The sequence below is a fragment of the Ailuropoda melanoleuca genome, chromosome 7 (assembly GCF_002007445.2).
Source record: "Ailuropoda melanoleuca isolate Jingjing chromosome 7, ASM200744v2, whole genome shotgun sequence".
NCBI lineage: Eukaryota > Metazoa > Chordata > Mammalia > Carnivora > Ursidae > Ailuropoda > Ailuropoda melanoleuca.
Window position 1 is genome coordinate 126,478,706 of NC_048224.1, and position 26,101 is coordinate 126,504,806.

At 39.1% G+C, this 26,101-nt stretch overlaps 1 protein-coding gene across 3 annotated transcripts in view; it reads right to left on the minus strand.

Annotated features, from left to right (window-relative positions):
- Nucleotides 1-26,101, minus strand: part of UGGT2 (UDP-glucose glycoprotein glucosyltransferase 2) — a 186,003-nt gene that overhangs the window by 73,075 nt on the left and 86,827 nt on the right. For all 3 annotated transcript variants that reach the window (XM_002918641.4, XM_034665381.1, XM_034665382.1), the window contains 6 exons: nt 21,259-21,390; nt 11,372-11,536; nt 10,906-11,029; nt 10,713-10,811; nt 8,374-8,468; nt 2,942-3,148 (listed from right to left, as the gene is read on the minus strand). In XM_002918641.4, coding sequence (XP_002918687.2) covers nt 2,942-3,148; nt 8,374-8,468; nt 10,713-10,811; nt 10,906-11,029; nt 11,372-11,536; nt 21,259-21,390 — 822 coding nt within the window. The remainder of the gene's footprint in view (nt 1-2,941; nt 3,149-8,373; nt 8,469-10,712; nt 10,812-10,905; nt 11,030-11,371; nt 11,537-21,258; nt 21,391-26,101) is intronic.

Consider the following 26,101-nt stretch of genomic DNA (forward strand, 5'->3'; position numbering starts at 1 on the left):
TTCTAACAGGTTCTTGGGTGTTCCCATGATGGAAGGAATGTTCCACTGCACTGTTCAATAAGGCAGCCACAACCATGGATGGTCACTGAGCACTTAACATGCGGCTACTATGACTGGGGCACAGAATTAAATTAAATTTTATTTTTTAAAATTTATTATGTTCAATTAGCCAGCGTATAGTACATTAATTTTTGATGTAGTGTTCAACGATTCACTAGTTGCATATAACACCCAATGCTCATCACCACACGTGCCAGGATTTAAATTTTAACTTAATTTTAAGTTTTAAAGAGCCACATTTAGCTAGTGGATACAGTAGTGGACAGTGCAGTCTTAGATCCTGCTTACTTCCAAAATCTCATCTCGATCATCCCGTCTCTGACCACAAGCTCCTGAATTTCCAGCTCATGCAACCTAGTGTCACCAGACCAACCATTATTCAACCCCTGCAGTCCTCAGCCCCTACCACTTATTTACTGTCCATCATACCTCCCATAATTTTCCTCCTATCCGAGCTACACCCCAAAGTCCTTTACTACAACAAAACCTTCCATGCTTAGCTCCCTTGAATGCTTCCTTAAATTCATATTCACCTGGCAAATCCCCAACTCTATTAAAACACAACTCTGCTTCCTCTGCAACTAGAACTGTTAATACAGCTCGAGAAAAACATGCAACTAATACTGACCTCATTTTCATTTTAAGGTCATTAACTTCAAATGGGCCCTCAGAAACCTTCCCATGCTAATTTATTTAATTCACTTGCTCACTCTCAGAATAACAGAAAAGGATGTGGCATTTTCTCCTCTTTCCTCAAACCTCTAATAATGCCTACTCTCACTCTAATACTTGGCATTGACCAGAATTTCTTCTGAAAATGAATATAATTAGAAGTACTTCATCCTGCTAAATCTACCCTTCTGCAACCGTGCCCATACATTCTGCCTTCCTTCTGGTTAAAACAGATGAACAGTTTCTCTTCTTAAGACCAACAGTTAACATCTGTCCATTGGATCCTGGCACCTCTTACTACTCAAGAACTTTGCTCCTACCTCTGTTCCCCTCTCTCTGTATCATCCTTTCTCATTGTTTGGATGGACTGTGTCCGTTAGCATACAAAACAGTGACATCTCCCAAATTTAGAAATCCTTGACCTCAGGTCCTGTTCCGTATACAAAATATTTCTCTGTTCGTGGTAAAATAAAGTTTCTTAAAAGAGGTACCTATACTCACTATCTCTATTTCCTGATTTCCCATTCTCTTTTCAATCTAGTTTACTTTTATACCTACTACTCCACTGAAACAATTCTCACCAATGACCACCTTAACAAGTAAATGGTCAATTATGAAGCCTAATTTAAGGAACATCTGGCATAGTTGATCATTCCCTCCTTGAAATACTTTCTCCAACTGACTTCCATACTCTCCTGGTTATCTTCCTAACTTGTTGGCTGCTCCATCTGTCTCCTTTACTGAATCATCCTCTTGCATACTTCTATATGTTGGAACATTCCAGGGCTCTGTTTTCAGCCTCTCTTCTCTCACCCAACTCACTCCTGAGGTATCTCATCCAGTTTCTTGGCTTTAAATTATATATAATGTTGGTAACTCTCAAAGTGTCTGACTCTAAAAATACCCCAACAACCCTGTATTGATTTCTACATTCATTAACTCAATTGTCAACCCAGCATCTCCACTTGAATGTCCAACAGGAATCTCCAACATGTACAGACATAACTCTTAATCCTTAATCCTTTATGTGTCCAGATTTCTTCTCATCTAGGCTTCCCCATCTCAAAAAGACACCGTCATCAATTCAAGCCACTCAAGCTAAAATTTAAGGATATTACCTTTTATGGTAATAGGACCGATCAGCTAATCCTGTTGACCAGAGTTGTAACAAATATTATGTGCCAACCACCTCACTATTTCTACCACCAGTACCTAGTCCAGGACACCATTATTTCTTGCCTGGATTACTGCAATAGCATTCTAATTGTTCATCCTATTTCCACTCTTGTCTGGCAACTACCAGATCTTCACATGGCATCCAGAGTCATCTTTGTAAAGATTATTCACTTCTTCAAGATTTCTCAATGGTTTCCCATTATACTCAGGAAAGACTTCAGGTCCTTACTGTGGCCTACAGGTGCTTGAAATATCTGGGTTCTGTTCCTGACCTCATCTCCTGGTACTCTCCACATCATGGTCTCTATTTTGCTCACAATGACCTTCTGCCTATACCTCAAACCTGGAAAGCTAATCTGTGTGGTAGTCCTTTAGACTTACTGTGTTCCTGAATCTGGTACATTCTTCTTGCAGATTTTCCATGGCTTGATTTCTCATTTCAGACCTTGACTTAAAGGTAAACTCTTTAGAGATGCCTTCCCTGACCACTCCAGCTAAAAGAGCATCCCTCAAACTATCTACCCTATTCTTTCTTTATATTGTTTCAGTACCATTCAGTTCTCTGTCTCTCCTACTACCATGTAAGCTCCACATGGACTCAATGTATCTGCCTTGTTCACAAGACTATCCCCACTGTCTGGCAAACAATCAGAAAATACTTTTGAAAGGATTAATGAATCTTCCTTCTTGAGGGTCATCTTCCATCTTTAGAATTTCCCTCATACTATACCCCTTCAGGGAAATACCTGAGTATTATTTACATAATCCTTTAACTCTCATTCTTAAGTACGCCTTAACCAGAATGCCATCAACTTCAAGTGTCACAAAGTAGTAGCAGAAATATTTGGTTTGCTAAATGCCTTGATGCAAAGTCATATCATTTCATATTTACCTTTTCCCGTTTGAAGGAATGTTTCTTATGCCCAATTGATTATACTTATTTATTGATGTTTTTTCAGTAACATGGTAACACTGGCTTATACTTCCTAAATATGCAAAGGATACTTATTATTCCAAACAAATAGCTACTGACCTCAGTAAGGAATGTTTTAATTTTTTCTCCAGAGTAAATAGCTGTAGCAGTTTCTTCCTTTGCCAGTTTCCTGAGAAAGTTTCTCAAAAAGCTGTTTTTCTGTGTAAGAAAAGCTGCCAAAACTCCTCTAGAAATAGCTGTGCTCTCTTCATTTATTTTTGATGTAGGATTATAAATAACCCCCAACCGACTATGAATGCTTGTTTTCTGCAAAACACATTTATAGGTGAAAAAGATCAGTATCTTGCATATCTTTGTACAGCTTTCTTTCGCATCGAGTTTGTTCGGTTTGCCACACAGCATCTTTCTATGTGGACTGTACTGAACATGCACCTACTGACAGAGCCTAAAAACAGCCACTGTAGTAACTCCAAGTGTTTCACCTCTTTGGAGACAGTGTTTTATAACGCAACTTCGTTTAACCTCTTCTTGTGTGTGAAATAGCACATTAAACAATACACAAAACATAAGTGTAGAACTCAATGAAATTAGCCCATAAAACTATAACCCAGGTGGAGAAACAGAGAACTGTCGGCAACCCAGTCATCTCTTGTATACCCTGCCTGTTACTACATCTACCCACTTTTCTAGAAACAACCACTACCCTGTTCTTTAGTGGCTGTACCATTCTTACTTCTTTCTGGTTTATCACCTAAGTTTCATCATTAAACGTTTAATCTATTTAGAACTGCATATAAATGTAATCCTACAGCATGTATTCTTTCTTGCTGTGTTTCCACTTAACCTATCGGTTGTGAGATTTATCAAGAATGTTTTGTGTGGCTGTAGTTACTTTATTTTTTAGGACTGTACCGAATTCCATGGTATGAATATACTCTATTTTATCCATTCTACTGAAGCTGGGCATTTGAATTTTTTTTCATTTTGGTATTTTACAAGCAGAGCAAGAAGAATACAGCACCAGCCATGAAGTCTTCTTGCCGGAACATGTTGAAGCTGAATCTAATTACGCTTCAGACATAACTTCCAGTACAGAGGAGATATAAGGGCTAAAGAACAAGTTAAAAATACTACAAGAAAAAAAAATTAGTGAAATTCAGAATGTGGGATTTTTCTACAAAGCAACCAGTTTGGTCTCTTTAAAAAATCACCAGACAAAATGTGGATGTGATTGTTCTACAATGAAAGAAACTAATGAAATTTAACAATGAAATGCACCGTAGGAAACACGTTTGGATCTTTCTGGGAACAATTTAATGAAGACTTAGTACTAACAATGTGAGAGTGGTATTGCAATTACATAGAAGAATATCCTAATTCTTGGAAAATGCATGTGAAGTATTAAGGGATGATATATGCTGATTTCTACAACTTACTTTAAAATGATCTAGACCATTCCTGCCCTTCCCCCCCCACAGATAATTAAACCAAATATGGTAAAATGTTAACAATTATAGAATCTAGGTGTTAGGTATATAAGTGTTCATTACCTCAGTCTTTTGAACTTTGTATAGCTTTGAAAAGAAAACATGGTCTCCAAAAAAACAGACCCAGAGAGGCATAAGGAGAGGCCCCAGTAAGATAAAGGCAGAAGTTAAAACCAAGCTGGCTAAAATGAAATAAAAATGAGAGAGGCTCAAGATATAATACTGGAAAGAATAAAACTCAGAACTGATACCACAGATAATTCAATTAATGAACTAGATCAGGCGTCAGCAAATTACAGGCTGTGGGTGAAATCCCATCTGGAGCCTGTGTTTATATGCTCCTCCAGCCAAGAAAAAGTCAGGTGAAATGACAGAGCAGCCAGAGGTCTAACAGAGAGAATCAGAGAAAGAGACAGGTGGAAAGAGCTGTCCTGGGATCACACTCATCCCTCAGGGTCTGGAAAACTGTGTATATTCTACACTGGCCCCACTTAGGAAAATGAGAATGGGGCACAGGACACACTTGAAGGCATTCCCTGAATAAACACTGCTGAATAAAAAGCTACTTTGGTGGTGCTTGGGTGGCTCAGTCGGTTGTGTGTCTGCCTTAGGCTCAGGTCATGGTCCCCGGGTCCTGAGATAGAGTCCCGCATTGGGCTCCCTGCTCAGTGGGGAGTCTGCTTCTCCCTCTATCCTTCCCTCTGCTCATGATCTCTCTCTCAAGTAAATAAATAAAATCTTAAAAAAAAAAAAAAGCTACTCTGACCAGGCAACTCCAAGGCACACAGGTTTAAAAATAATATTAAATCCATTCTGGGCAGTCTGGAACACTTCATATGTCAAAGGTTGAACCTTCTCAGGAGTAATGAGAAAGGGAAATTCCAAGACACTTTCCCATAGGTGAATGTGGGGCAAAATCATAAAATTCCTGAACTGGGAAAGTAGCCTTTAAGTCAAGTACACATCCAACAGTAAAGGGTGAACATCTAACCACTTATGGGGACTTAAGCACAAACTTTGAGTGATAATTGGCTTTTGCTGATTCAGAGGCAGTCTCTAGGAAACCAAGATAAAATATAAAAACAAGGGAAAAAGTCTAAGCAGGAACATCAGAGATAAACAATGAGAGGGAAACAGACTACAGAGTTAGTTCAGTCACATCACTAAACAAATAAACAAATGATCAAACAAACAATGGGTAGCCCTGGGGATGAGGTGGTTATGGTATCCAAATGTGCTACTATGTATTAGCTAAAATGTTCGGTTTTCTTTTTCTTTTTTTTTTTTTTAAAGATTTATTTATTCGACAGAGATAGAGAGCCAGTGAGAGAGGGAACACAAGCAGGGGGAGTGGGAGAGGAAGCAGCAGGCTCATAGCGGAGGAGCCTGATGTGGGGCTCGATCCCATAACGCTGGGATCACGCCCTGAGCCGAAGGCAGACGCTTAACCGCTGTGCCACCCAGGCGCCCCTAAAATGTTCGGTTTTCAATAAAAAAATTATGAGACATGCAGTGAAACAGGAGAGTATGATTTATGCAAAGGAAAAATACCAAGCATTAGAAACTATCTTTGAAGTAGATAATTGACTTAACAGACATAGAAATACGTTCAAAGAACTAAAGGGAACCATGTTTAAAGAATTAAAGGAAAGTATGGTAAAAACAAGTTATTGCACTGAGAATAATAACAAAGAGATAGAAATTATAAAAAAGAAACAAATGGAAACTCTGGAGTTGAAAAGTACAATAACTGAAATGAAAAATTCACTCAGAGGGGTTCAACAGATTTGAGTGGACAGAAGGAAGAATCGCTGAGTTTAAAGATAAATCCAAAGAACTATGATCTAAAAAATAGAATATAAAAAGAATGAACAAAAATGAAGAGATCCACAGAGAAATGTGGGGACACCATTAAACATACCAATATGTGCCTAATGGGAGAGCCATATACATTGTAACTACTGGGAAGAGGCAGTCTGTCAGCCTCACAAAGAACATGCTACCAGAAATTCTTGAGAAAAAAGAGAAGGAAGAAGTGACATACTCCATAGATCCCAAACACACCTTCTGGAATGTACTGGTCTGCAGGCCACTTAGAGAACCCAGAATGTGTTCTGAGATTATCTAACGTGACATGAAAACTGTCCTAGCTAATGTTACGTTTTGTTTAAAATGTATTAACTATTTTTGAGCACCTCCAAGGTGGCCCCCAATGACCCCTACTTCTTTGTACTCACGCTTTGTACGCACTCACCTGAGCCACTCCTGAATTCTTAAACCCCAGACAGTGGGAAAAATAAATGTTTGTTGTTTTAAGCCATTAAGTTATGGGGTAATTTGTAATCAGCAATAGATTTACACTTAGCTAATACAAAACAATTTCATAAAATATTTTGGTTTATGTTTCTTAGGTGTTTTTAATCTAGACAGACTTTTATGCTCCCTTAGAAAGAGAGAAGGTGGGGCGCCTGGGTGGCTCAGTCATTAAGCATCTGCCTTCGGCCCAAGGCATGATCCCAGGGTCCTGGGATAGAGCCCCACATCAGGCTCCCCGCTCCGCTGGGAGCCTGCTTCTTCCTCTCCCACTTCCCCCGCTTGTGTTTCCTCTCTCGCTGGCTGTCTCTCTGTCAAATAAATAAATAAAATCTTAACCAAAAAAAAAAAAAAAAAAAAAAAAAAGAGAGAGAGAGAGAGAGAGAGAGAGGTTAGAAAAGAGTTTTTTGCTTTTTGTTTATTTTTCTTAGAATGTGGGAGAATCTTAAGTAGGCTCCACACCAAGCACAGAGCCTGATGCAGGACTCAATCTCACAACCCTGATATCATGACCTGAGCTGAAATCAAGAGTAAGATGCTTAACTGACTGAGCCACCCAGGTGCCCCTGGGACAGGATTTTTAAATAAATATAGAAAGGTATCCTATTGAAATATATTGGTTTGTAATTCTCTAATAACAAAAAAAATTAAGGTTGATTTAAGGCTTAAAATACTCTTCAGTGAGATAAATTTGTTTTTTCTTAAATAATCAGAGAAATAAAGTGCTGCCTGATAATATGATGAAAAATTGCTATTATAAAGTGTTGTTGGTAGAAAGCAGATCTGGGGTCATCCATGTAATGGTGGGTCTAGAACCATTCATTCTGTTTTAATAGCCTATTTACAACTGCTAAGTCTTAGTTTGGGCTGCTACAACAAAGTAACCGGAAACAGGGTGGCAACTGAACTGAAATTTATTTCCCACAGTTCTGGAAACTAGAAACCTGAGATCAGGGTGCTAGCCTGGTCAGGTTCTGGTAAGGACCCTCTTCTGGGTTGCAGACTACTGATTTGTCCTTGTAACTACACATGATGGAAAGAGAGTGAGCAAGGCTCTCTGACCTCTTCTTACAAGGGCGCTAATCCCATTCATGAGGGCTCTACCTCATGACCTAATTATCTCAAGGTCCCACCTCCAAATACTATCACACTGCGGATTAGATTTGAACATAGGAATTTTGCAGGGGAGTTCCTGTCTTAAGTTTCCTTAGCAACAACTTGAGGTACTTAAAATGTTAATATGGAGGGGAATAAAGATTTAATGCATGTTCTTCATTTGGCTTTCTCAAAATTAACAAATTAAAATTTTTGTAGTAAGAATAACCATTTGCAATGACATGGATGGAATTAGAGGGTATTATGCTAAGCGAAATAAGTCAATCAGAGAAAGACAATTATCATATGATGTCACTGACATGTGGAATTTGAGAAACAAGGCAGAGGATCATAGGGGACGGGAGGGAAAAAATGAAACAAGATGAAACCAGAGAGGAAGACAAACCATAAGAGACTCTTAATCTCAGGAAACAAACTGAGGGTTGCTGGAGTGGAGGGGGTGGGAGGGATGGGGTGGCTGGGGGATGGACACTGGGGAGGGTATGTGCTGTGGTGAGCACTGTGTATTGTGTAAGACTGACAAATCACAGACCTGTACCCCTGAAACAAATAATACATTATATGTTAATAAAAAATTTAAAAATTTAAAAAAAGAATAAATATCTAAATACTCACCATGAACTTTAATGCATTCAACAGTAGCTTTCGCCCAGATGGTTTGTCAAAATCAGCAATAATCCAGAGAGTAACTGAAGAAATTACATCATCCTCTGAAAGTTTCAAATAGTTTAGTCAAACTACCTTTTTAAAAAATCAAACTAAAAGCAGGGAACATTTCCAGTTAACGACATACATTAAAAAGTATTAAAATATTAAACTTAATTTTTTAAAAATAAGCAAATACTGCTAAAGATTATACACACATACATATTACTCACATGCATATAAAAATACTAGAAGAGTGTTCTATAAGCTTATAGAAACTCAGATACCAAAAAGAAAGAATAGTTCCTAAGGGACATATCTGTGGAATACTTTTATTAGTAGACAAAAATTGTATTATGCTTATTATGTTTTCAGTGTTGGCAAGCAAAACTGTTCTTCCAGCTACAGCTACATATTTTTTAAATTAATACTTATATCCCGCTATGTAAAACTAGATACAACAAAGCTTAGCAGTGATATTAAAAACAGCAATATTTCACTAGCTTACAAATTCATTTACTTCAAACTTCTGGCTATCATTAACTTCGTCTAATCCACATCACCTTGTGCCATCAACAGCAATACAGTTCTTTTTTTCAGAAAAATTTGAAAGCCACAAAGAGAAACAATTTTTAACTCTGAAGTCAGTTAAATGGGTTTAATTTCACCAAGGCTCAGCATCTATCACCTGAAATAATACTTGTCTAGCCATTAAAAACTATAAAAAAAATCAGTCCCTCAGATCACATGACCTACTTAAAACAAGTACAAAAAATCTGTTATACCAAAAACTTATTCCTGAATAGATGTGAGGCTACAGTTGCTATCAGACTCAGTAATATCTAACTATACAAAAACTAACAAAGAGAAGGCTAACATTGAGTCCAAATTGAAGCAACTTAAGGGTAAGGCAGCAGTGGCACATTCTTTTCAAAGAAGAAAGGTAAAGAATTCTAATGATTTCTAATGCCCCAGTACTTTTCTGTGTCTACAGTGGGCAGAGTTACACGTATGGGTGTGGTCAGTACAGGGGCAGAGGCCAGATCCTGGAGGCGCTCAACATCTGGATTTTATCTTGTGAGTGATAGAGTGTGACTAAACAAGTCATTTGCTATTAAAAACCATGCATTATTTTACCATCATAGTAAACTGAGAAATATTTCAGAAGTGCTAAGAAAATTTCTCACAACTCCATTATTTCTTTACACATTTATGTAACTGTAAGAAAGAGGAAAGTAGGTGTTTCTCGGTTAATATTCTTTTGAATTGTTAGAGATTTAACCAAAGGGCATTAATTATAGGCTACCTTACCCTGATGTCCAGAGACAATTTTCAAAATACACCACAGAACCTGATAGATTTCTCCTATTTTTTATTCCCTGTTTCTCTGTTTCCTTTTCTCTTCATTAAACATAGTCAGGACCTTACTCTGCCGTAACACAGAACTGCATTATATTTTATCATTTGTTGGACTTCTTGGAGACAGACCACTTCAAGAACATCAAATCAAGGATCTGTTAGAAAATAATTCTGTGGCCATTTGGTCCAAACTTGACTCCAAAGCACTCTAAAAAACTGGTTGGGTGGCCTCTGCTTAAAACTCACATACAAAAACATATCCCTTACTACACAGTTCATCCTGTCTTGAGATCACTCTGTTAGATAACTGCTTTATACACCAAGATAAAAAGCAGCCTTCTCTTATCTTACATGTATTGGCTCTCATTTTTCTCTCTAGAGCAAAGATGGTCAAACAAAACAAAACGAAACAAAACCAACCAAATTCTACCTCTGCCTATGTGAATAGGTCACTGTAGTCTAGAACAAACGTGTGGCCCCACCGCAGACTCCCCTGTCCAGGCTAAATTCGTATTTCCAAGTACCTTCCTTTATCAGTCTCCTCTCCTTTATTATAATCCTCAACGTAAGCAAAACTCCAGATGTTGTTTAATCACAGTAGGGAACCACTCTCCTGTGATCTGGGAATTATACTCTTCTTCATGCAGTATAAATTATCAGTTTACACAGTCCTAAAAAGGTTCTACCACTTTCTTAAAAAGGTGAAAAATGGAATAGCTTGCTTTGAGAAAAGGCAAAAAACCAAGATGAACCCCTGTGCATATATGATTCAGTAGGGTCGAAGGCAGTTTCTCAGCACAATGCTTATATCCTAACAAACTACAGACTCTCTTGAAAACCAGACCCCTAGTCAAATAGCAACACACAAATTCATTATTCAACCACCTTACTAAAATTACGAAGTTTGCTACTTTAAGAATAAAGTCAGGAAAATAAAGTATGCTTATTACCTTCTTGGGTTAAATAATACATATTCTTTGCTATTACGGCACTCTTATCTTGTGAATCCAAGAAAAAGAACGTAGAGAAATCTTCAACATCAGCAGTTACTGAAAATTTTCATATTAAATGTTAAATGCCAATTAATAAAATATTCACAACTCAATAAGCATTTGTAGAAAGTACATGGAGAGATTATTTTACCTGATGTGGATATTAAATTAAGGTACTGCCATTCTGTGTGCAAAATCAAAGGATTTACACGGGGTACAACATTATTCTTTTCCATAAGGAAATCAATTACATTTGTTCGATCATTTAATGTGCCCTACGAGAACAAAAATATTACTTGGGTAATATAGGCAATTTATATACATATGTTTTAAAGTTTTGCACAGAATACACTTAACTACAATAAATAAATGTAAGCAATTAGGATTCATACAATAAATTTTACCACAAATTTGCCTGTAAAAATTTGAATTTTCTTACCAGTTAAGCAATTTTTTGATGTAACTATGCACAAGTAAACTTAATTAACTAATTACTACTTTTAAATTCACTACTAAGTGATCAGGATGGAAATTATCGCCATGAAAAGATGTTTTAATACAAAACATCATTTTCAAAACATCATTTATCACGTATTTTCCCATAAATGCTTACCTACCATGAAAATTTCCTTCTGTAAATTTATGGTGGCATCCACCATTCTGTGAAGAACATTTGTTTCCAGCTCTTCAGGATTCAGCTGTTCAAGCTTAAAGGGTTCTCCATTATAAAGGGCTTGAGGCAAAGGACCCAGGCCAGTCATCTCATAAAAGCTTGCTCCTTCCTATTTAGTTCATAAATGCCAGAGTTAAACAGAATATGGCTGTCTGGAAAAGAAATGCATACGAAAGACAAGGGACGGACACTGCCACATTTTTACATGCCATAGGAAAAAATGTGAACTTTGCTAATTCCACATGTCTTTTCCAAACATTTTTTAAAGGAAAATAATTTACCCACATAGAGCAAGAATCAGGAAGCTTTTTCTGTGAAGGGCCAGCTAGTACCCATCTCGGGCTCTGTGGGCCCTCCGGGCTCTGTCTCAACTACACAGCTCTGATGCCGTCATCCAGCCATGACACCCAACACCCGGATGCATGCTCATGGCTAGGTCCTGAGAATACTGTGTGTGTAAAGGCAGGCAGCGGGCGGGCAGGATCTGCTGACCCTTGTACAGAGCATAACATTTTTTTAAAAACATCATTTACCCGTATCAGAGAGTCATTCATCCTTGCATTCGTTTGTTTAATAAGCATCTACTGAAGTCATGCCATCAGCATTAGGCTAGATGCTGTGACTACAGCTGAAAGTCCTCCCTCAAGCGGTTCACACAGACACAAAACAGGTTCTCTGGGAGCCAGGAAGAAGAGTCTAGCCAAGCTTGAGTAAGGAGAGGAAGGGGTCAAAGAAGCCTCTGGGAGGGAGTGGCACAGAAAGTCTTAAAGAATGAGTAAACATTTGCCATGAAGATAAAGTAAAAAAAAGACATCCCGTGTGAAGCGAGACAGCATAGCAAGGAATGGAAGGGAAAAGCGAATTCAGCGTGTTTACGTAATGGCCAGTACTTTTCTGTGTCTACAGTGGGCAGAGTTACATGTATGGGTGTGGTCAGTACAGGGGCAGAGGCCTGATCCTGGAGGCACTCAACATCTGGATTTTACCTTGTGAGTGATAGAGTGTGACTAAACAAGTCATTTGCTATTCAAAACCATGCATTATTGTAATTATTACTGCCAACACTGCCACAATTACTCTGTGAAGCTAAGTACTACCATTACCTCCATTTCACAGATGGCATCTGACCTCCAGTGCCACCCAGCTACTGCATTTAATTTTTATTTTTCACTTTTTATTTAAATTAGTTAACAGCTGCAATATTAGTTTCTGGTGTAGAATTTAGTGATTCATCACTTATACACAACACCCAGTGCTCATCACAAGTGCCCTCTTTAATATCCATCCCCCACTGAACCCAGCCCCCCATCCACCTCCCTTCCAGCAGCCCTCAGTTTGTTCTGTTGAGAGTCTGTTTCCTGGTTTGCCTCTCTTTTCTATCCCCCTCCCCATGTTCATCTGTTCTGTTTCTTAAATTCCACATGAGTGAAATCATAGGGTATTTGTCTTTCTCTGACTTATTTCACTTAGCATAATACACTCTAGCTTCATCCACGTCGTTGCAAATGCAACATTTCATTCTTTTATTATAGCTGAGTAATATTCCATTGCACTTATATATACCACATCTTCAGTCGATGAACATTTGGGCTCTTTCCATTGTAGATAATGCTATTGCGGATAATGCTGCTATAAACATCGGGGTGCATGTATCCCTTCTAATCAGCATTTTTGTATCCTTTGGGTAAATAGAATAATTGCTGGGCATACGGTAGTTCTATTTTTAACTTCTTGAGGAATCTCCATACTGGTTTCCAGAGTGGCTGCACTAGTTTACACTCCCACCGACAGCGTAAGAGGGTTTGCCTTTCTCCGCACCCCCGCCAACACCTGTCTTTTTTCCTTGTGTTGCTACTGCATTTTAGAAACAGGATTTGTACTTAGAGCTCTTTGACCAAGAGTCTGAACTCTTAATCACTATATTTTCTCTGCATTCACTGGACTATATTATCTCTGCCTTTACTGGACACTTATGGTATATTAGGCTTATGAATGCATATAAATAAAATGCAAATTCTATCCTAAGGCAACTTACAGTGGACCAGAGAAGAGATGGCTACATTAAAAACAAGTGTGAACATGGCATCCAGGGCTACCAAGGACCACATGGTCAGTTCCATCTAGGAAGAGGGTAAATAATGATAAGTAATATGATCAGATTTGCCTCTTTAAAAAAAGACCACAGTGGCAACGGTGAGGAGGAAGGGTATGGAAGAGCGGGCCCTGGGAATGTTGGTCAGGGACTCCTGCACTAGTGTGGGAAAGAAAAAGCAAGAGCCAAACAGAAATTCGTGGTAATGAACAAGGGGAGATCTGAAACATTCAGCTGGAAGGACGGACAGAACCTAACAACATACTGTTTGGGACGGTATGAGAGAAGCAGCAGGTTAGGATGACCATTAGGCTTCTAGCATTGGTGGCCAGGGTAAATGACGATGCTACCCTCCAGTGTAGGACATAAAGAAGAAAATAACATTTGGGGTCCGAAGGAAGATGATGGGCTTGGTTTTGGATTCTTTTAAGATGCTTATGGGCAAGCCCCAGATAGCTGCGCACATGGGTATGGACCCAAGAAAGAGGTCTCTGCTAGAAATACAGGCCCTCTTCTGATTTACTCTGATTTCTAATTAGGTAACCTGTCCATTCCAAAAGCTTTAATTACCACAAATAAGCCAATGACACTGAATTCTATAATTTTAGCCTGTTAGACTGAGTTCTAAACAGGGGCTTAATATCTAATCTAACTGCAGCTTCAATGTCCCTCAGAAATGTAGTCATAACCATTAGTCAGAAAATTTTCCATCAGATCAGTACCAATGAGTTTGCCACATGGGCCCACTCCATCCCTCAAAGATGAGGTAGTCTGCTTGGTAAGACCCTTGCTTTTCCCCTAAGGGAAACAATCCCTTTCCTTTGCTAATAACATTCCTGCCCCACCCTCCTTCTGCAAAACCTTCCACTTGGTTTAGCTCCTCAGGGCATCCCTCTATTTGCTAGACGGGGACGGGACACGGGGACGCTGTCCTAGTCATGAATTATTTTAAAAAGCCAGTTAGATCTTTAAAACTTACTCGGTTGAATTTTTGTTATTGAATAGATTTGGTGGCGGCAACAGGATCCAAAGTGAACTTGCGGCAGCATTTGGGAACACAAGAAACACAGACATGATGCCTGCAAACTCTTTGATTTCATGGTCTTTCCTGCCATTTCTAAGAGCTGCAGGGCAGTTTCTGTCGGTTCTCTCTTCTGAGCTACAGATAACCCCATACACTTTTACCCTCCAACACTTGCTTCAAAATAACGGACAATGTCCTCTCGAAATAAAGCAGGTCGTGGTCTCTTCACTGCTTAATATCTTCAGACTTTTTACTGTTGTCAAGGTCTTTCACTGTTCCGAGTTCAATTTCATATTGTTCACTGTGCAAGCTGGTCCCCTACTTCTCCAGCTCACCCTGTGACCTTCCCTCCATGACACAAACGCAGCAGCTGACTGCTATCCATACAGCGGCAACACCAGCTTCTCATACCTCCTCACAGCCCAGGACCTCCTGACATTTTTCTCTGGGAGGTTAATCTCCTGTCACTTTCTTGTTTTCTTGCATCCAGCTCTTCCTCCTACTCCAGGACTCAGCTTACCGTCCCCGATTCAGAGACGAATTCTCATGTCCATCCCCAGAGCATTCCTCCCTCCTCCTATGTGCTGTGTGGCTGGTGGGCCCCTTCCAGCCAACACTCGTGTCCGTCTATCTTGGGGATTTCATTGTGTTATTTCTCTGATGCTTTCCTTCCCTTTGTTTTCTCTGTTATTTCTGAGTCTTCAGAAGTGAGCCTCTACTTATTTACCATTTATTCTTATTTTCATTTCTTTGAATTTGTCTCTCTGTTCTATTACATTTTTATTTTTTTTACTAAAATTCTTCAAGAGATCTTTCTTGTGCTCTATTCTTTTACGTACTGTACTTAGAACATTACAAGTACTCAATAAATAAATATCTCTTGAAAGGACAGGTGTTTAGATGGAGAGAGAAAATTACAGGAACATGAGTTTAGAGAATGAGGGCCTATACTCGTTTATTTTGTGATGGAGGTGTCAGAATGATTTTCTAGGAGTGAAGAACAAGGTGGAAAAGGGGCTTAGGGGACTGATGAATGTCTAGAATAATGCTTGGGAGGGGCAGGGATTGGGGAGGGGGAGACCAAGCATGACTGAAGGGCTCTCAAGTAACACAGAGTCTGGCCTAAATCAGAGGTGGGACAGATTTGGGGAAAAATGGGCCAATAGGAGACTGAAGCTGCAGTCCATCGCTACAGGACAGCCACAGGGAAGGAGAGCAGTAAACTGAGAGCAGCAAGAGAAGCCTGTACACACACACACACACACACACACACACACACACACACACAAGGAACTTAATATTTCTGAGCAGTGTTCGGTGTCCTTAATCTTGGCAAAAATCTTTAACATTTGTAACTTTAGGAGGCAATGATTGTAGATACCTTAAAATAATAACACCACAAAAATATTCATTTCACTACTGAACTTTTTAACAGTAAAAGTGGGTTTCTGATTAAATGTGGTAGATTTATCCACACAAGCTCATCTCTTCTCTCCTCACACATTTTCCTAAAGTGAGAATATAATAATAGTAGAAAATGTGAGCCCACAAGGATGAAGAAAAACAGGAGAAAAGATAAAAGCAGGTAAGCAAAGTAAAAAGGGAAGTCACATCTGCGCAGAGAGAAGAGAACGTGAACATTTTTCAGCATCCTTGGAGACACTCGGTGCCCTGGACTGGAGGATGAGAGCAGGGTGTGGACATGGCTGAGAGTCTGTGCACAGGGCAGCTGCCTCTCAAGGCCCCTCTCTCAACCTGCAAAGCCACACTGTGCTGCTTTTCTTAATCTCTGCTGAAATTGAATCACAAAGGCTAGCCTGGGTGAGGGCAGGCAGAGAAAGGGGATGGAGACCAGGCGGGGATCAAAGAAGAGTGCCCGTCCTTCACTCCCAGGCCACTACCACATCCTGTTCCTGCACATATCCTGTGCTCTCACCTCTGACTCATGCACCCCCTTGTCTGCCACATGTACTCCTTCTAAGAGCAAAATAAAGAATTCTTATTTGAAGAATCTGCTTTAATTGGGAAAGTCAGCTCCGCTCCCTGAGTGAGGCTCACCAACTCAAGAGAACCATGTATTTGTCATCAGCTTTTTAGGGTTTCATACTTATGTGTGAAAAGTAACCAGATATCATAAGACATTTGACAGATGCTTCAAACACAAAAGAAAAAAATCTAAATGAATGAGAAAAGGGAAGCTGTAGACGGCAGAGGTAATGCAGAGAGCAGAACACATCACAAAATTAACACTCTTAGATTAAAAAATATATATCGTGTCCATGAAAGAAAAACGGAATGCTATAAAACAGGTATAGGATATAAGAAAGATTTCCAGAAAATTTTTAAAAATTGAACGAAAAGGACAAAGGAATGTAAAAAGGAGAGAAAGCAAATAGAGACTCAACTGAGAAGATTCAGAAAGGACAGAGAAAATGAACGAAAGTATTAGAGAAATAAAGAAATTCCCAGAATTGATGGATACAAATCTCCAGTAGAAGGAGCTCACCAAATACCCAATACACTGAATGAAAGAGGATCAATACAGACACACTCTCAGGAAATTTCCAAACACCAGGGAGAAAAAGATTCTAAAAGCTTTCAATCTGCATAAATACACGATTAAATACAGCAGAAAGACAGAGGAATTAAAATTAGAATGATATCACTGGTCTTCGTAGCCTATTAGGAGATAGGCAGTAAAGACAGCCTCCAAAACCTGGAAGAAAAAGGATCACCCAGACCAACTACCTATAAGATGGAAATGTAGATTTTTAAATTTTTAACCATAAAAGAGTTAAAAAAATTTTTCTATCATGCATGCTTACTTGGAGAGAAGCAAAATCAGAAATAAATAAGAAATAGGAAAGGCACAGTGCTCACAAAACCCAAGATCAAGCAGAGACTTGTGAAATGAAGTGGCAAAGGCAGACCCGAAAGGAAGCTGTATTCAGATCCAGAGCATGACGAGTTCACTTTAGAGAAAGGGTGGGCATTCTAGGGCCTGCTGTGCACGAGGAAGGTGCCGGTTCGTTAATTGCTGTGTTGATTTGTAAGAAAATTTCTGGATAGGTTATCTGACCTATGTATTGACTATCTGGATACATTTGCAATAAGAAGAATACGATGGAAAGTGGGTAAAAAAAAAAATGGAGTAATTCTTAAAGTTTAAAAAAGTTGCTAAAAAATGGAAAGATAGTCACATAGTATTTGATTTACTAAGTAAGGAATACTTAAAAAGTCACACACACTAAATATTCACTTAACCAAAATGTGTTAAAAACAGACCTGATAATCAGCTGGTTTGTACTGGACAGGCTTTACCACTTCTTAACGTATTGAAATATATCTGTACCAGTTGGTAAACAGCTGCTGTCCTGGGATGGTGATCGCCCATGAGAAGCACATTGACCTCTTTCCCAGACCCTCCATGTCAACACGATTCCGCCACTACAGGGTGACGGTCAGCACGAGGGCCTAAAGACTCCACTCCAGCTCTGGGATCTGCTTCTGGTTGACTCTGACTGGCTGCCTTCAAAGCCACAACAGTTTTTAAATATTTTAAGTAACACCCCTGGACATGGAGACACCAAGTGAGGGTAGGGAGGTAGAAGGGAGCTCAAGCCCCAGTTACTGTAACAGGAACTCAGCAAATATACCTAAAACTTAAGACGTGCAAACACAAAACTGGAGGGATACAAAAGAATAAGATTCCCTTTCTTGAAGTAGCTATAGTCCAGTTGGAAATGACATTTATATCCACATGTGGTATGTATAAAAAACCCAATTAATGAGAATCAATAATATTGGGCTGTGAATACCAACATTTAAGGATAACATGGTGTTATTCAGATGACATTTTTAATGGCATCTGATAATAAGTAGTACGTTTTGGCTGTATAATATCTCAAATTAATTTGTATCGCAGCAGATATTGCTGTTATATTTACCTACAATAGACATGAATAAATGAATCCATTTCTTTCCACATACAAGTTAGATTTTGAATAGATTTTGGATAATATTTTAAACTTTTTAATCAATATACTGCAATGAAATAAACAGCTTGAAAATTTCTTACCAGCTGTTCTTAGGAACGTATTTTATTTTAATGCACTTAACAGCCTCAGGTACAAAGGTGTTATAAAAAGCTTTAAATACTATAATTGACTTGAACCAGAAAAGGGTTCTTAAGAAACAAAGCATACACACTTAGTAAAAAAAAAAAAAAAAAAAAAATCAGTAGTTTCAGACTCATTTTAAAAAGGGCAAATCAATCAGAAAAAAATGTTTACTCTTGCATAAGAAGTGATTCTTAGTATCACCATTATGCATCTATCAGCCATGCTTAATAGATTCTTGCACGAGTCAGTCCCTAAGGAAGGTAAGGTCTGAACAGAAACTGTGCTCTATCAGTGAGTATCAAACAGAAGAGCCTACTTCTATTAAAAAAAGAAGAAAGAAAAAGAAAAGCACAGCATGTAAGGTCTAAGTATGGAATTACTTCCAGGACTCCTATCATTACCACTTACCATCAGCTGATATTAAAACCCAAACGGTGCAACCTTTTGCTTTCAACCTGTGCAAATAGGATCCTTAACATATAAAAACTCACTACTTTTCTGTTGCATGAGTTTACATAATCACTACAGGAAATTTGTGTTCCTTCTCCCCATAAGAGTACCTAAAGAGTACTTATAAAAAAATAATTTTCTTTCTACATTTCCTTAGTCCATGATAATTTTATTAAAAGAGATGCCTCCGTGCAACTTTGGCCCTAAAAGGAAGTTCTTCTTGGTGGTGTTTTAGTTTTGTTTTTAATTATATGAAAATATAGTAATGAAAAGTATCAATGAAACTCGTTCTCAGTTTAGAAATTATCATTTGGAAAACCATTCTTACATGACTGAAAACAATCCCTAATTCCTACCATACTGGCTTTGTGGCCTCTGGCTTTGTGTGTCTGGCTTCCTTGGCCTCGCTTCCGTTCCTAAGCAGCCTGCTCGCGCCCCAGTGGTCTTCTCACGGGCCACTCTTTGGACCTCTTATGCCAATGCCACATCCAGCTTCTAACATCTCAACCTCACAGCACTTTATCCAGCTACCTTCCTTCATTCATATGCCTGGTATTTTGGACTTTCTTTAAAAAGAAAGAGATTGGGGGGCACCTGGGTGGCTCAGTTGGTTAAGCGTCTGCTTCAGCTTGGGTCATGATCCTGGGGTCCTAAGATCGAGTCCTACATCAGGCTCCCTGCTCAGCGGGAGGCTGCTTCTCCCTCTCCCTCTGCCCCTCCCTCCAACTCGTGTGCACTCTCTCTCTCTCGCTCTATCTCAAGTAAGTGAATAAAATCTTTAAAAAAAAAAAAAAAAAAAAAAAGAAACTGATGCTCCTGTAAATTTATGGTAGGCAACTCCAGCAGGAATTCGGCATCATAGCTCTTTTTATACATGGCTTCACCGTATGCTGTTCCTAGCCCCCAGAGCAGCAGCTTCTAAAACCTCACCACTCTCGTGGAGTTCCGTCCTACCACACAACCCTCGCTCTCAGATGGCCTGGCCTCCTCGGTCATTTCATTCAGTAGATGTTTACTGACGACACACTCTGTTCCAGCCGCTGGGCACTGGGCCTGCAAGACCCAACAGGAGACATGCTCCCTGCTCCTAGGGAGGATGCAGTCCAGGGAGAAGGCAGGTAATGGACAGCCCCTGTAAGCAGCAGTATGCAGGATGCAGTGTGGTTTCACATGTGATGTTAGCATGAGCAACAATCTCAGGTGGAGGGTCAGAAAAGGCTTCCCAGAAGTTCTTCCCAAAGTGTTATTTCCCCCCAAAGTAACGTTGAAGCTGAGAGCTACAGAGAAGCACACACAGGCTAGAAGAGAAGGGAGGCAGGGTGCACGAACTAATGGTGGGAACAAGCGTGTGAAGGCCCTCTGGTGAGAAGAAGGAGCCCATTCAGGAACCTGAACAAGTCTGCCCCAGCGGCAAGAACAGAAGAGCAAGGAAAGAGTGGTGAGAGTTGAGACTAAGGAGTTATACAGGGGCCCATTCAGGTGGGATATTACAACACCAACGATCCCGACCGTCGACTGTTAGCATGCAGACAGGACCAGATCTGCGGTCTAAAAATTCTTATAAAATGCAAGAACCCATCTAAAAAACCTGAGATCTGTATGGGCATGAGAAATTCAGCCCCAGTGACGCTCCATCTTCCCAAGTTTGGTTTTTGTCCTAGCATTTATCTAAAAAGCCAGCTTTCCATTTCTTCCTAAGAAATATAAATTACATTCTTTAAAATTCTACATTCGGGGCACCTGAGTGGCTCAATTGGTTAAGAATCTGCCTTCGGCTCAGGTCATGATCCCAGGGTCCTGAGATTGAGCCCTCCATGGGGCTCCCCGCTCAGCAGGGAATCTGCTTCTCCCTCTCCCTCTGACCCTCCTTCCCGCTTGTGCTGTATCAAAAAAAAAAAAAATTCTACATTCATGTTTCCTATCCTGTAAATCCTGACAATTCTCTTTTCTTGTACTTTTCAAAAGGTCAATAATGGCAATTTGAGTACTTGTATACAACTTGCATCATTCAGAGGCATTAAAATACCTTCTTTCTGAGAGTCTAAAATACGAATCATAAGTTAACTATATTGAGATCATTTATTTATGAGATTATAGTAAACGTGTCTTGGATCATATTTTTGAAAATTTGCATTTCAACTTACCTTTCTGTCATTATCATATTTAGAATGAATTCCCAAAATATCCCAAATATTAGCATCTGGAAATAGATTTAGGAGAACACTCTTCACATTGTCCACAGTGAGTATTTTGTCATTCTTCACTTTTTCGTACATCTGTAGAAATAAAGATCTTACAATTAATTTTCATCTTATGGCAATTAGTTTTCTTTCCCTGAGCATGCAGACAGATTATATAAAATAAAAACACATTTTATACTTCGTAAGTTCTAAGTATACCACATATGTATATATATAACATGTCCCCTACCCACACAAATAAATCATTTTAACCACACAATATATCATCTCCAATAAAAATGGTTTTGTGAATATTCTATAGCTTTCAAAAATACAGTAACAAATGTATATTATGTTCCATTTTGCTCAAATTAGACACTGTGATTCTTAGTAAAATAATGGCTTCCTTATTTATTGTTTTTAAGATTTTATTTATTCACTTGAGAGAGAGAACGAGCATGAGCAGTGGGGAGAGGCAGAGTTCTCGGAGAAGCAGGCTGCCTGCTAAGCAGAGAGTCTGATGTGGGCTCGATCCCAGGACTCTGGGATCATGACCTTATTTGAAGGCAGACTCTTAACCATCTCAGCCACTCAGGTGTCCTGGCTCCCTTTATTTAAAAAGGTATATATAAAATATATTTTTTGAAGATTTTATTTATTTGAGAGGGAGATAGAGAGACAGAGAGAGTGACAGAGATAGTGAGAGCGAGCACAAGCCGGGGACAGGGTGGGAGGCAGCAGAGGGAGAGGGAGAAACAGGCTCTCCACGGAGCAGGGAGCCGGATGCAGGACCCAATGTCAGGACACCGGGATCACGACCTGAGCCAAAGACAAATGCCTAACCAACTGAGCCACCTGGGGAGCCCCTATAGAAAATAATTTAAACGGCTTATTTCAGAAAGGCTTTATTTTCATTCCTGACTGCTCCCTGGTAAAGACCATAACTAGGTTTCCTCTGTATCTCCCTTCCCTCCCGCCCCCAGATGTTGTAAGCACAGCGGCATGATGTAAGCTGCAGCTCCTTTGTTTTCTTGTTTCATTTCTCCCCCATGATAGACCCTCTACTATACCCCAGGCACTCTGCTAGGCATGGGGGAAGAGACAGCTCTGCATCGAGAGAGAAGGCATCTCTGAGCATGTGCCTCAGCTGAGAAGTAAATATGAACTCTGAGCTAGTATTAAGGCATCCTGGGAAAAACTTCCCAAGCAGAAGAAATTTGGACTTACAAATACCACCAAGTAGCATTTTGATATACAGGTATCTCTCGCTTCTCAAAAGTTCACATTAGGCCACTTTTCTTTTATGAGAGTGACATCAGTAGCTGTTTTCATTAACCAAAAGATATCCAAAGAGGATTTTCGCTTTTATGAAAAATGATAGAAAGTGAAAACAGCATTCAGTGTTTGTTTTGCAGGGACGGCGGCCCCGCCAGTCTCCTTCCCCAGGAAACACAACTCAGGATCCAGAGCTTGAACTGTGTCTGTGAACATCTGTGCTTTCTTTCCATTCATTCTGTGCTTTAGCAAGATGTGTCCTAAGGTTACTTTTTTTTTTTAATCACTACTGCTCATTTATTATAAAGAATGTAATTCCAGAACAGCTGAATGGAAGTTATGCATAGGGCAGGGTATGCGGGAAGGGGTACAGAGCTCCCATGTCTTCTCTGGGCAGGCACACCACCCTCCCAGCACCTCAGTGTGCTCACCAACCCAAAAGCTCTCCAAACTAAGGTTAGTTTTGGTTCTGGAAAATGCTCAAAAATTTTTCCATATAAACTTGATGATGACTGCTTCTTCCCTTTACACCATTTAGGCTTATTACAGAGGTTTCACAGGCATGCTCTACTCGGAAGCGGGGGAAACCTGCATCAGTTAAGAATGTTATATTGAGGATGCCTGGGTGGCTCAGTCGGGTAAGCTTCTGCCTCTGGCTCAGGTCCTGATGCCAGGGTCCTGGGACTGAGCTCCACGAGGGACTCCCTGCTCAGAGGGGAGCCTATTTCACCCTCTTCCTCTGCTCACGCGCAAGTATGTGCGCGCACACACACACATACTCTCAAAGATGAATAAACAAAATTTTAAAAAAGAAGAAGAATGTTGAGTCCTGATTCACTTAAATCATTATTGCCAGAGACAGTCCTCCTATGAGGGCCGACGGAAGACCCACATTATTCCTCACGATAAGGAACCAGCATTCTTCCTTTCCCTTTCTTACTGTAAACTTGGTGACCTATTCCTTGAAGAAAAGGCTCAGGTCTATAATTAGATCCCACAGTTTAGTTTTACAAGCTTCTCAATTTATAGGCAATTTTCCTCCTCATATCAAGCAGAGCATGCTATGATCTTAGTAACTGAGAAAACAAAAAGCAAAAATTTTAGCCTTCTGTAAAACATAAATAGGGATTAAATAAGATTTTGAATTAAGCAAAAATTATATATGAAAAGTTACTGAAATTAGTCATCTTACAAATTAGTCATTTTAAAATAGTAGATATTCTTAAGCTATCTAAGGTAGCTAGAATGTCTAGCATAAGCTACTTAGATATATAATGATTCAATCTTCTTACACATTTAAAAAAAATTAAATGGTTATATAACTTGTTAAGCAAAAACAGAAATTTGGGGTCTATAAATTTTGGGGTCCATATAAATTTTATTTATTTTCCCCCTATTTAGCTTCATTAAGGTATAACTACAAATAACATAGTAATACATTTAACGTGTACAACATGTTCGCTTGATAAATGCACACAGTGCCGAGGGGACTCCCACCATTGAATTAACTAATATATCCATCACCTCACACATATTTTTCTTTCTTTTTTGGTGAGAACATTAAAATTCTACTCTTACCAAATTCCAATGATCTAGTACAGCGTTATCAATCATAGTCACCATGCTGTACATGCGATCTCCAGAACTTACTCCTCTTATAATTGGAAGTTTGTGCCTTTGACCAACATTTCCCCATTTCGCCCACTCCTGACCAACCACTTTTCTACTCTCTGTTTCTAGGAGTTCAGCTTTTTTAGATTTCACGTACACGTGATATTATACAGTATTCATCTTTCTTTGTCTGATGTATTTCACTAGCCTAATGCCTTCCAAGTTCACCCATGTTGTCACAAATGGCAGGATTTCTTTCCTTCTTTTTTAAAGGCTGAATGATATTCTAAGGTATGCATACATATATACCACACATTTTCTTTGTCCGTCTATCTACTGATGGATACTTAAGTCACTTCCATACCTTGGCTATTGTGAATAACGCTGACATAAACATGGGAGTACAGATAATCTTCGAGATACTGATTTCATTTCCTTTGGAAATAGCTGAAGTGGGATTGCTGGTTCATATTGTCATCCTATTTTAAATTTCGTGAGGAAGCTCCAGACTGTTTTCCATAATGGCTGTACCAGTTATACTCTTAGAGAGTTCCCTTTACTCTGTATCATGCCAGCATTTGTCATCTTGTTTGTCTGATAACAGACCGCCTACAGGATTGAGGTGACAGCTCACCGTGGGTTTTGATTTGCATTTCCCTGATGATTAATCAAGTTGAGGACCTTTTCATATACCTGCTGGTCATCTGTATGTCCTCTTTGGAAAAATGTCCATTCAGATATATTGCCCATTTTTTAATTGGGTTATTTACCTTTTCTTGTTGTTGTTGTGATTGAGTTATATGAATTCCTTATATATTTTGGACATTAACTCCTTACTGAATAGATAGCTTGCAAATATTTTCTCCTGTTCCACAATTGTCACTTCATTCCATTGATGGTTTCCTTTGCCATGCAGACACATTTTATTTTATTTTGATAAACAAACCCTGTTTATTTTTGCTTTTGTTGCTTTTGATTTTGTTGTCAAATCCAAAAACTCATTGCCAAGATCAAAGTCAAGGAGCTTACCCCGTGTTTTCTTTTAGGAAACCGCTTCAGGTCTTATGATCAACTTTTAAATCCATTTTGAGTTGACCTTTGTGTGTGATAAAAGATAGGGATCCAGTTTCATCATTTTGCATGTGGATATGCAGTTGGGCCAACTTACTACAATCTACTCCCTCCTAATCCTACCTTTACGCTGACAACATACTGAATTTTAAGTTCCAAAATAGATCCATTTAATCCTCTCTTCCTTTGTACAATTATTGTTACATGTATTATATCTATATGTTAAAATTTGTTTTATTCAATCTTATGCATTTTAAACATGATAGAATATATTTTTATAGCCTTTTGTATGCACTCATATATTTACATTTTATTTACAGCTACCATTTCATTTCTTCCCGTGAATGTGAGTTACCATCTGGTGTCGCTTCCTCTCAGTCTGAAGGATTTCCTTTAGTAATTTTTTTTTTAGTTTTATTTTTTAATGTTTTCTTATTATGTTAGTCACCATACAGTACATCCCTGGTTTCTGATGTAAAGTTCGATGATTCATTAGTTGCGTATAACACCCAGTGCACCATGCAATACGTGCCCTCCTTACTACCCCCTTCCCCTCTGAAGCCCTCAGTTTGTTTCTCAGAGTCCATAGTCTCTCATGCTTCATTCCCCCTTCTGATTACCCCTCCTTTCTTTATCCCTTTCTTCCTAGTTCTTATGTTTCATAGATGAGAGAAATCATATGATAATTGTCTTTCTCCGCTTGACTTATTTCACTTAGCATTATCTCCTCCAGTGCCGTCCATGTTGCAGCAAATGTTGAGAACTCGTTCTTTCTGATAGCTGAGTAATATTCCATTGTATATATGGACCACAGCTTCTTAATCCAGTCATCTGTTGAAGGGCATCTCGG